General features: G+C 35.0%; 1 protein-coding gene across 6 annotated transcripts in view; it reads left to right on the top strand.

Annotated features, from left to right (window-relative positions):
- The window catches only part of plin1 (perilipin 1), a 102,035-nt gene that overhangs the window by 78,603 nt on the left and 10,331 nt on the right, over window positions 1-13,101 (top strand). For all 6 annotated transcript variants that reach the window (XM_087293180.1, XM_087293178.1, XM_087293182.1 and 3 more), the window contains 2 exons: window positions 1,919-2,059; window positions 2,772-2,954. In XM_087293180.1, the coding sequence (XP_087149306.1) occupies window positions 1,919-2,059; window positions 2,772-2,954 (324 nt within the window). The remainder of the gene's footprint in view (window positions 1-1,918; window positions 2,060-2,771; window positions 2,955-13,101) is intronic.

The raw sequence follows: 13,101 nt of genomic DNA, 5'->3' as shown, positions 1-13,101 counted from the left end.
GAATGAGCGTTTGGTGCTGGCTTATAATGGGTACATGGGTCATTAGCGGGATTGAGTTCAGCTGAGCATGATCAAGGTGAAAGGATGATGTAATGCTTAGAAATCCGGAGATGGTGGCCTCTGCTGGCCAGCGAGGGGAATGACTGGGACCGAGTCAGTGACACGTCTATTTCTTTTAAAGTCTTTAAATTTAATATTAAGTCTTGAAGGGCAAATACTTAATTTAATTCACGGGGCTTATAATTCAATAAATATAATTCAATAATTCATATAAAGCAAAAAATAAAAAAAAATATGAAGTTATAAATTAAATAAAATTAACATCTGCACTGCACAAAAATATTTAGCACAGCCTTGTATTAATTTGTCTAAAACATAAAATAAAAGTAAAAGAAATGAAGCATCAACATATTGTTAAAACATCAGTTTATATATTTTTTGATTGTATTTCTTGAAAAGTAATGCTTCAATGAATGATCTGCCAAATAGAACCTTACAATTCCAAGAGGAAAATGACTTTCCAGAATGAGAAGGTTCGATCTGCATTTACCGTGGTTGTTTTACTCCAATTTGCAAATGTAAAAGAACTCTGATCATTTACATTTAGAGTATCCTTAGGGTCTCTGTCATGTTAATGTATAAAAGAGAACACACGTTACACACATGTTGTTTGCAATATGGAATGCAAAAACTTTAAAGCTCAATATCTCAAAATCATGTAGAACGCAGATAGAACCTTATAATTCTAAGGTGACGATATATTTATATATTTACGTCTGTATACATAAAGTAGAAGTCCTGCCTAGCTAATATCAGATCATTTATAGCCTTTTCTCACAACAACTGCAATAAACGATCAAGAAGTGAAGTGAGTATTGTCAAATATGGTTACCCATATTCAAATTGGTGCTCTGCATTTGACCCACCAACTGAGAAGTGAGAGCACGCACATACTGAGAGCACACATTGTTTTCAGCACAGGGGAGCAATTAGAGGCTGGGTGCCTTGCTCAAGAGCTCCTCAGTTGGGTATCAAAGGCATGAGAGAGTCCAGTACATCCACTCCTGCTGGAACTTCCTAACCATTAGACCAAATCTGCCTCAGGGTGAAAACAAAAATATGAGATTTTCCCATAATCAAAGGAATTTGGACTGCAGAGTGACTATATCAAAATTGAAAGTCATGACAAGGGATATATAACATACATACCTATCCCATATCAGTTTGACAGTCAATCAGTTAATTCACATTGTTGTTATTGTGGTTGCTATAATTGTAAATCTATTATATTTTAAAATAAACTGTGACCAATTCCAATTCTGGTTTTAGCTTTAGAAACATATTTACTTTTAGTTTCTGTAAAAAAAAATGCATCATGCAGTTTAAATGAAGGTTTTTATTATTAAGAGGAAAAAAAACTGTATAAAGTGTAGCCCAGTGTGAAAAATTATTTACCCTCTAAACCTAATAACTGGTTAGCCACCCTTATCAGCAACAACTGCAATCAAGGATTTTCGATAATTTGCATTTAGTCTGTTACTGTGCTGTGGAGGAAATTTGACCCACTCATCTTTGCAGAATTATTGTAATTTAGCCACATGGGATAGGGTTTCTAGCATGAACTAGCAAGAATGTCTTTTTAGGATCATACCACAGCGATTGGATTCAATTAAATTCAGATCAGGACTTTGACTAGGCCACTTTTTTTTTCTTAAGCCATTCAGAGATGGACTTTCTAGTGTGTTTTTGTTAACAGCATTATATTTTGGCAACTAAACTAAAAGTTTTTGCCTTTTTTAACTAACAGTTAATATTTTTTTTTTGTGTGTGTTGTAAAGCCAGAAATGGGTTTTAAAGAACAAGTTTTAAAGTTAACTCAATGATACAGTACTCGATGCACATTTTTATCTGTTTAAAGGTTGAATTTACCATGAGTACTATGAGGACCATGGGAGGTATAATAAAAGGATTCCCAAGCTCAATGGCAACGTATTTGAAAGATGGCCAACAGCACAGTCCTCTAAAGGAGATGGCCAATGATGAGCATGAGCAAGTCAAGGTCAGAGATTTTTCATCACTTAAATTTATTTACTTACTTATCTACTTTACTTTACTTTACTTTCTTTGAATAGTATATGACTGCTGTAAATAATTGCCACCTAATATAAGGTGATTGTTTACCCAAAAAGAAAATTTACTGCTATTTTAATTTCACTCAGATAACACAAGATTTATACAATGCAAGTAAATCACTACTATCTCTGACTCCTGATAATACACTAAGGCCTTATGAAGTGAGATGATCAGTCTGTGCAAGAAACTGACACTTATTTGCAACATTATAACAATCAATCCACATGCAGCCTCTGTCCATAAATGTAGCAATCTAAAAAGTTATGTTTTGACTTGGAGAAATTGGATCACCTCCATTTCCCGGACACTATATCTTATTTATGCATTTGATGTATTTGATGCATATGCATTTGCAGAGCTTCTGGGAGACTAAGGATGTCTGTTTGTATTTCATTTCATACAATACAACAAACATTACTTAATGTATCCCTTATGACTTTTGTTGTTTGTTTTTTCAAAATAAACGTGTTCCATTTTTTATTCTTGCAACACATTTCAAAAAAAGTTGGGTGCAATTTAGGGCTAGTAATCGGGTAAAGAGTGCATTCTTTGTTGTTTTGCATAATCATTCTAACACACTTCCTTGAAGACATATTGCACATGCAGTACACAAATATTTTTGGTGTTATCTGTTGCAGAGTAATGGGCTGGTCAGTGGATTAGGGCAGCGGTTATTGAAAGTCTATGGATCTGTGGTGGCTAATATAAAGAAAACCTCTCGAACCAGCTTCAATCTGGCTAAAGATGGAGTGAACATTGTCCTGGGCTCCTTCGGCACAGTCAGAGAGAAAACACTCCACAAGCTTTCTTATTATGGGCTGGTGAGTGAGTCAGTCATTTGATTTAGGCCCTCACGTGCTTTGATGCATCTGGAATCTAATGCACGTGGACTCTTCACATGTGAATGCATACAGACACAACCACACACACACTTACACCTCAGCCTCATCACCACTCCTGCTATGATGACACACTTCAGCAGGAGATTTCCTTCATAGGTTCTGTCTAGACTAGAGAGCATCATTTGATTCTTTTAATAAATGGTGACCGTTCTTCACAACGCTTTAAGATCACTTTAATATTGAAACAATTAAGAAAAGGGTTAATTTACACATCAAAATGCACTTGAATACATGACAAAACATTTTAAAATGTGCTTTAAAATAAAACGTAAAAAGTGTTTCATACAGACAGTAGAGTTTTTACATTTTATTAATTTATATTTTATTAATATCATGGTTTCTGTAAGTAAAGGTAATTCTAACACTGATTGTTTATTTAATCTGAAATGTTTTATTTAATGTTATACAGTTGAAGTCAAAATTTTTGGCCCCGTTTATTTTTTTCCCCCAATTTCTGTTTAACAAATAGAAGTTTTTTTTTTTACCTTTGCCATGATGACAGTAAATAATATTTGACTGGATATTTTTCTAGACACTTCTAAACAGCTTAAAGTGACATTTAAAGGCTTAACTAGGTTAATTAGGTTAACTAGGCAGGTTAGGGTAATTAGGCAATTTATTGCATAACAATGTTTTGTTCTGTAGACTATAAGCTTAAAGCCTATAGCTTAAAGCGGCTAATAATTTTGACCCTAAAATGTTTTATCAAAAATTAAAAACTGCTTATATTTTAGCTGAAATAAAACAAATAAGACTTTCTCCAGAAAAAAACAAATATTATCAGACATACTGTGAAAATGTCCTTGCTCTGTTAAACATCCTTTGGGGAATATTTGAAAAAGAAAAAAATCAAAGGGGGGCAAATAATTCTGACTTCAACTGTATATGTTACAAATATTTCAGATGAATACACTTTTATATTCTGTTCTCATCTTACATGTTTTAGTCGGAATATTTTGACCTGAAGCTCTTTGCCAAAAATCAGCAACATTATTTTAAAAGCTAAATGACTCTGACATAGTTTCATATCACTCAAGTCATGGAGGCTTCCTGTATTCCTCTCAACAGCCCATTAGTATTATTGCACTCAATATGAATACAGATTTGCTTCCAACGACCAAATTCTTTAGTGAAAAAATTAAAGTGCAATATATTATTAATTTGTTTTTCTCACTCTGTGAGGATTTACTGCCAGCAATTTTGGAATGAGTTTCCACTCAAAGTCATATAAATTTGCAACATAATATACATCCTTTATCTTTCCTGTAGTGGTGTAAAACAAAACAGTAGCTTTACCTTTGCATATTATAACACATTATACTCCCACTTTATTTTAAGGCTCAATTCTCACTATTAACAAACAATTATCAGATTTTTGCCTAAATGGATTCTTAATTTGCTGCTTATTTATAGCTAAAAGAGTATTGTAGTTATGTTTGGGTATTGGGTTGGATTGGGAATGTAGAATATAGTTATGTAGAATATGTAATTTATAAATATTAATATAGCCAATATGTGAAGGCATGCTTATAAGCAACTAGTTAAATCCATGTGTGTAAAATCTAAATTCCTAATGTTTGTTAGCAGTCATTGTTATTCTTTAAGTGAACAATTATTTTGAGCAAAATAATCCACTGAAAAAAGTTTGTTTTGGCAGGCTATCCATTTCAGCCGGTTTGAATTCTAAACTTGTACTTGTTCATTAGTATGAATTAGGTTCAATTTGTTTCAGATAAGTAATATTTCAATGCCAGGAAAACTTTTAAAGGTGAAATGGTCTCAGCTGCTTTCATGATTATTGTTGAGTGGGGTATTTATAACCAAAGTACAAGCGCATGTGCAAAGATGTTCTGCAGGGTTTTGTGAAGTGTTGTGTGAAGAGCAGATGCCCACATGAGGATCTGATCAAAAACAGAAGAGGTGGAGCTCGTCTCTATTATAGATCTGAGTGTTTTAGCAGGCAGATGAGAAGCTACTGTTCCCGTCTGGTTTTGTCTACTACTATAATTTTAAAAAGTAAAATTGAGTCGGTCTAGATATTTTAACTTAGAGGACAAACTATTGAGAAATACCAGCCTGATCTCACGAGAAAACGTAAGTATTTTACGTTTTGCCAGTTTAGTGGCTAATTCGTACGAATTCGGACGAGTTCAGTCGTACGAAATGGTACGATTTTAAAAAGGAGGCGTGGCACCTGACCCCACCCCTAACCCCAACCGTCATTGGGGGATAAGCAAATCGTACTAAATTGTACGAATTAGATCGTACGAATTCATACGAATTAGCCACTAAATGAAAAAGTTACGAATTGCCGTGAGATTGTGTTAGAAATACATTGAGAAATACATTCTGGTTTTAGCAGGGATGCATTCAATTAAAAAAAATATCACAATATGCAAAGTTATAAAAGATTTATATTTAATTTTAATATATATAATTTTTATTATATATATTTTTAAATAAATGTTCTTCCTTAAATGTTGTAACAATGAAAGGATTGCGCTAATAGTGAACTGCTTACAATGATAATAAAAAATATATATTTTTATTATTTTTTCTTTCTCATATTTGAATGTTATTTGAATTATTTGACACTAAAGTAATATATATATATATTAGGGGTGTCACGATTTTGATTTTTAATCGAAATTGATAAAAATTTATGCTCAATTTCGATTATCGAATCAAAAAATAGAATCGTCGATGCTGCCACACCCCCATGTCACGTCACAGTTCGTCCGATAGACAACACTGGCATCGCGATCTTCCGCCCGCCCCCGTTGCAAATCTGCTTGCGAAAAGTACACACTCAGACCCTGTTTACACTGTCTTTGTTTTTAAATGGCATTTTAGAACAACGATTTGACATCCACAGTGGCGTGTAGCATTTCTGAGCAGCCCTCCTTCCTCTCTACCTCTGAAAATGCACATCACGTGACCACACAGACACAGCCATGCGCTCGAGACAGCAGGTCCAGGCAGTCAGAGGACTGCTTCAATCTTTCACTCACTTGTACTTAGTCATTTTAGCAAACACCTCAGATACTGTTGGCTGGTTCCTGTTGGTTGTGCATCTTTTTTTACCGACGCCATTATAAAGACACAGATCACTGCCTATTCCTGCAGAAAAAGTGATTGACAGGTGGTAATTATGTGTGTATCTTGCATTTATTCATTTACTGTATGATTTGTTTATGGGTAAAACAAAGACCATGCAGGTCAGGTAGTTTAAACGGTAGGCTACAAATAATTAATTGGTCATTAATTAATTAAATATTCATAATCGAAAATTGAATCGAATCGTGCCTTTAGAATCGAAAATGTAATCGAATCGAGGATTTGGAGGATCATGACACCCTTAATATATATATATATATATATATATATATATATATATATATATATATATATATATATATATATATATATATATATATATATATATATATATATATATATATATATATATGTGTGTGTGTGTGTGTGTGTGTGTGTGTGTGTGTGTGTGTGTGTTTGTGTAACTTTTTCAAAATTTTCAAGGTTAAAAGATGTTGGAAGAATGACATAATCCTAAGAATGACATCAAAATCCTACATAAACAGAGAAAAAAAAATTATAAAAACATATATCACAAAATATAGAAAACTGCTAATTTACGGATATTTTCTACAGTGCAAATTGTCAGTGACTTATCGTTCTGAGGAATGTAACTCAATATAAAAAGCAGTAATAATATTAACTTCTCCAAGTTTATGTACAAACTGTTCATAAATACAAACACTGTCATGAATCAGAGATCTGAAACCAACTGAAGAACTTTAATGAATTATGCCAACATTTGTTGTTATTCATTTTAATTGCACAAAAATGAATACACTAGTCACATTGAAATGAAGGCCTGTTGTTATTTTCATGTAATCTAGTGTCAATTCTCTTACTTCACTGACATTTACAAATCCTGTCCTATTCACCTGGGATGGCAAAGTAGTAATATATTGTATGTATGCTTAAAAGAACACCAGTAATATGTCACTAGTACTTTTCCTAGTGTTTTATCATTACTGTAATTCAGACATATACTGTACTTTTATGTACTGTTTTCACCTACTCTGTATTACTATGGGTATTTACAATGCAGCCCATGTTTAAAAGTATGTTTGGGAATCATATTAGCAAGTGGTTCCAAATAGAGAGTTCAAGAACTGATGTTTATTTCATTCCTAAAGTCATTTTTTACCAAGAGGGTCCATTTAAACGTGAATATTTCACATATTCCAGACCCCTACAAAATCTGCACTTGTGAAAGGTATTAAATGATTGCCATAGTGTTCTCTTAGTGTTCATTCATTCATTCATTTTCTTGTCGGCTTTGTCCCTTTAATAATCCGGGGTCGCCACAGCGGAATGAACCGCCAACTTATCCAGTACTTTTTACGCACCGGATGCCCTTCCTGCTGCAACCCATCTCTGGGAAACATCCACACACACATTCACACACACACACTCATACACTTCGGATAGTTTAGCCTACCCAATTCACCTGTACCGCATGTCTTTGGACTGTGGGGGAAACCGGAGCACCCGGAGGAAAACCATGCGAACACAGGGAGAACATGCAAACTTCACACAGAAACACCAACTGAGCCAAGGATCGAACCAGCGACCTTCTTGCTGTGAGGCGACAGCACTACTTACTGCGCCACTGCTTTGTCCGTTCTCTTAGTGTTATTTAATATTTCCAATTCCACTGAGAGCACAGTGTGACAGTTTCATACTGACTTCTACATTTTACTTGTAGACTTTAATATCTGCCTCTCTGTGGAATTTGGATTATTTAAATAATCAGAATGTTTTTTGCTTTTTAAATGACTTTTTTAAGTTATTGTATTCATTCATTTTTTTGTACACTCAGTCAGTGGGTAACATGTACCTAGGTAATGACAATGGCAGACAACCACACACATCTGAGAAGTCAGCTGATATGGAGACAGAATTATTAATGGATGGCTAAACAGTGCAATTGTTGGATCTTATTTTGGTGGCTTGACAAATATTGACAGATGTTATTCGGGAAAAGCAGAGTTCCTGACCTCCTAACAGCCCAACCATAAATCTAGTTCATACTACATTCTTCAAAATATTTTCAGAAGTGCATGCCTTCTTTTAAACACCCATAATGGTTTGATGAATGGCATTTTCTGTAATTCATTTCATTGGTGGATGAGACACATTCTGTAGCAAGAACACATTTAGATATGTCTTAAATTAAAGTCTTCTGTTTGCTTCTTGAAGATATTTTTCATCATTTGATTTGACAAGCTTATCAAAGTAATAAATCAGCTGCTTGTTATGGGCTAGATTTTTCCCCTAGATATAACCTAGTTGTTCTCACTGCAAGAATGTGTGTCCTGTTTACATAAAGAACTGTCATGAGGCAACTGTATAGATAAGTTCTTGCGTACTGTTGTAAGGATAAAAATAAACTCAAATCTGATCAAGCTCAGAGAGGCTTGAGAGAGACTATGATCAAATTAATTGAATTAACTCTAAATTCTCATGCTGGTTTAAGTTTCATTTTCTAATGCTCACAAATGCCTTGTGTAACTTACTGTATAGACAAATGTTATGTTGAAGCTTTAACTTTACAGTTAACTAACTTTCAAATCTCTATCCTTACAGCTTATGATTTTTAAATGTTTTATCAATAGGCTTTTTACAATTTTGAAATGATATAAAGTTTTATGCAATAAGTAGTACATTAATACATCTCTACAAGTACAAATAAAGACCTGACTGTTACACAGTTTGTGTACCATTATTCACATGATCACACAGACAGTGGGCTCGGTGTATACCTGGTGCAGCGTCTTGTGCAACATTGTTTAAATTGCAAATGCATTTGAGTCCATTTGTGTGCCCGTGTGCATGCTAGTTTGAAAAAAGAGGTGTGTTAAGGCATCGGTCCCCAACTTTTTTTATCACCGTGGAACAGTCAACTCTTGAAAACGTTACCGCGGACCAGAAGGGGAAGGGGCGGTGGTTCATAGATTGCTAGGCGACCATCAACCTTTTTTCTCAAAAGATGACAAGCTGACAAATCATTGCTGTCACTCTGATATAAGTTTTATTTATGGAGAAAATTACAAAGCACTGCAGTGTTTGGGTATTCTGTTTTTGTCTAAGATAATTAGTCTACCGAAACGTGTATATTCCATACAAAGCATGAAGCTGATCGGTCAGTTCTAATGACGTGACTTACGATATGCTTGCAACATTCATTCAACCGCGTACTTCTGGAAGGCATGCATTTCATTCATTCATTCATTCATTCATGAATGAATTTTGGAAGGCACGCATTTCATTCATTCATTCATTCATTCATTCATTCATTTTCTTTTTGGCTTAGTCTCTTTATTAATCTGGGGTCGCTACAGTAGAATGAACCGCCAAATTATCCAGCATATGTTTTTCGCAGCGTATGCCCTTCCAGCTGCAACCCATCCCTTGGAAAGGTGCGCATCTCTATTGGAAATAAATGAACTTGTGTGAACTCTAGAAAAGACATAGGGCTCTATTTTGACAATCCATGTGCAAAGCACAGGGCGCAAACGCATTAGGGGCATATCAGAATCCACTTTTGCTAATATAAGGACAGAAAAATCCGCTTTGGGCCGTAGCGCATGGTCTAAAAGGTGTTGAGTTTATTTTCTTAATGAGTTATAGGTGTGTTTTGAGAATAAACCAATCAGAGTTTCATCTCCCATTCCCTCTAGGAGTCAGGTGTGTCACGCCATAGCGCATTTGCTATTTACATGACGTAAAGTAAGTATAATTGGACAAACTGAGCATTTCACTAGCAAGAAAATATGAGAGATAAATTATAAACTTTCACTTTCTCTCTTGTGGATAGGGAAACACGCACAGACATTAATTAGCCTATAAATAATGAATTTTGTTTGTTAAGCGCAAAGATTTGTTTCAAAACTATTTCAAAATTTAGTTCTAATTTCCAGCAAATGAACAATAATAACGAAGTGTGTTCAAAAACCTGAGTTATATCTCAATACACATGCTATGGCCCATATGGTCTAAAACTTGACAGGTGGGCAAATCTAAGCTTGTTTTTAATAAAACAAATATAAATATCCATATAATGATATAATATACATCACATATAATAATACTGCTAATAATAGTAACATTATACAAAAGCAAATAGTCATTAATGAACTAAAAAAGCCTCCCGAGATGAAGAAGGCATGAAGGCAGTGGTCTTTATAATAAGTTTTGTAATATTTTAATACTTTATATTTATATCCTATATATCCTTATTATATCCTATATATATATATATATATATATATATATATATATATATATATATATCCTCAATATTTTAATTCTTTTTCATATGCAAAGATATGGATTTATATCTTGTGTGTATTAAGCAGTGTGTAAGCGAGGCAGACAACTAACACGCTCTGTGCTAGACAATAGACCGGCTTTGTTCTGATGATAGATAGATAGATAGATAGATAGATAGATGGATGGATGGATGGATGGATGGATGGATGGATGGATGGATGGATGGATGGATGGATGGATGGATGGATGGATGGATGGATGGATGGATGGATGGATGGATAGATAGATAGATAGATAGATAGATAGATAGATAGATAGATAGATAGATAGATAGATAGATAGATAGATAGATAGATAGATAGATAGATAGATAGATAGATAGATAGATAGATAGATAGATTTGCGAAAGATTTATGTGTTAACATTATAATGTTTACAATACATTGCCTCACTCGTTATCCTTTTGTTTAGTCTCTGATTTATCTGGAGCCACCACAAATGGTTGCAGTTCACCTTATGGATACCAGTGTCACTAATAGCATGATTTTCTTCTCTGACTCTTTAATCAATGATTTTAGTCTGCAAAACTTTCTCACAATATGCCAAGTATCCTTGCAGCAGATCATCAGGATGTAATTAAACATCTGCTTCCTTGGTTAATAATGTTGCAATGTGTATACCAGATGAGAAAAATAATGAATCATTCAAAAGTCCTCTATTTTTCTTCTTGCCATATTACTCTTGGATTCCTTGAAAAACAGCAGGCGCGTCTTGCTGGAAGACATCCATCCACCAGTTGGACAAACCCCACTGCTTGTTTCTAAGAAACATGGTCTGAAATTGTAATTAACCACAGACTACGAGTACAGACATCCCATGTGTGAAGACAGAACTGGGCACAGAGATGATTATATCACAATACCCAGAAAGCAGCTGGAAGATGACGTCCATGATATAACAAAAGCCAATGAATGCAACTACATCAATCTAATAATCTACTTATGTAATATGCTCGTCAAGTGAATGAATTTTGCATGAAAGTTCTTTGTAAACACATACAGAGCATTTTTGGAACAGGTCATTGCCTTGTTACACATAATAATGTTTGTAAAATTTGTATAGACTGTGAAAGTAAGTCACGTCTCACCAATGATCTTATCACTGTATGGATAGCTAGGTTGTTTTGTCTGAGAGTTTCTTTGTTTTTGTTTTTGCTCACAGGCTTATCAGTAGCAGTGCGAGGAAGAGATATGTTGACTCTTGTGTCTGCATGTTTTTTAAGGCTCTGCTTGAGTTTAACTGAGTGGAAAATCAGGAGTGGAAGATCTTTGATAGCAGAACAGTGTTAAAAGTGGAGAGCCAAAGCCACACGTTTCTTCATGTTTTTAGATGTAGATAAGGTGCTCTTGTCTGGCTTCGGAAAACTGCACGAAAACTTTCTTTGGCCTTTCTTTTTTCATTTCTGTGCCACAACCTTGGCGTTCAATTGCTGTTCTATAATCTTTTGCCAAGTCTGTAATTTTGCTTTGTTTTTGTGTCTGGAGGCTCTGTTTTTTTTATGTTTATTTGTGCATGTTTGCAAGTTCTGTTTTGTTTGTTTTTCTAATTTCTGTACCAGATGTAGAGCCCTGCACAGGCCTTAAATCTAAGCTCAACACTGAAAAAAAAGTTATCCAAAGATGATTTCTTCTTTTTTTTTTTAAGTTAAGTGGTTATAAAGTATTTATTTGGGCTAAATTTAAACAAAAGCAAGTCACGGTGGTGCAGGGGGTAGCACGATCGCCTCACAGCAAGCAGGTCGCTGCACAATGGAGATTTCTCTAGTTATATTGTTTCAATCGTTTGATATGCAGTGACATGCAGTCAAATATTTCGCCAAACAGTCCTTAGGGATGCGGTGACATGCAGTCAGATATTTCGTCGAACAGATCCGCCACTTTTGACGCTCATAAACAATCATAAAGCCCTCGTGCTGCAGGAATGAGGAGGTTTGCTGAAGGTGTGCAGCTGTCAGGCAGTAAGGGGTTTGCATATTTTATAAGCTACGGCAGTTTGCGTTCATTGAACAGTAAGATTGATTAATAAATCCATATGAAACAGTCCTTTAAAAGTCACGTCTCACTTTCAGTTTCGGGCTTTGGCGCGTTTTGCACTACAATTGTACCACGTTAAAGCCCAAGTAAACCGCGCCAAGTGAGCCCGATTCTGCGCACTCACACTTCTTAAACGATCCAGGAAACAGGTCTGGTCACGGTTCAGATAGCAAAGTGTGAGAGCGCCCTAAGAAGTGTTCAGAAAACACAAAACATCAGCAAAGAAACTCGACACTGAGAAACATAAAAACCTTCTGGCTGCGAGTGTTTCGGAAGTGTTATTGCAGAGAAACACAAACAGCATGCAGAACAACGTGCAAGACATGCGCCATGGGTCACACTTATCACTTGACGCAGAAGTATAAACAAGGCTTCAGAAGACAATCCTGACACGCAGTGAATTCACTGTGGCGCTTGAAGGCATGAGACGTGGAGCACAGACGCTCTCAATTCTGGAGCTCAATAGTACTATAATAACACTAATAATAAGATAGTTAAGGCATTTCAGAATGACCAAAACAACATTGCAGAAGTTTTCAGTGTGCTCAGCCTGCTGGTTTGTCCATTTACACATTTTGATCATCACATGATTTCTTATAACAAAATCA

The sequence above is a fragment of the Danio rerio genome, chromosome 18 (genome assembly GCF_052040795.2).
Source record: "Danio rerio strain M-AB ecotype USA chromosome 18, GRCz13ab, whole genome shotgun sequence".
In the NCBI taxonomy this organism is placed as follows: Eukaryota; Metazoa; Chordata; class Actinopteri; order Cypriniformes; family Danionidae; genus Danio; species Danio rerio.
This window is presented reverse-complemented; position numbering and strand designations above follow the sequence as displayed.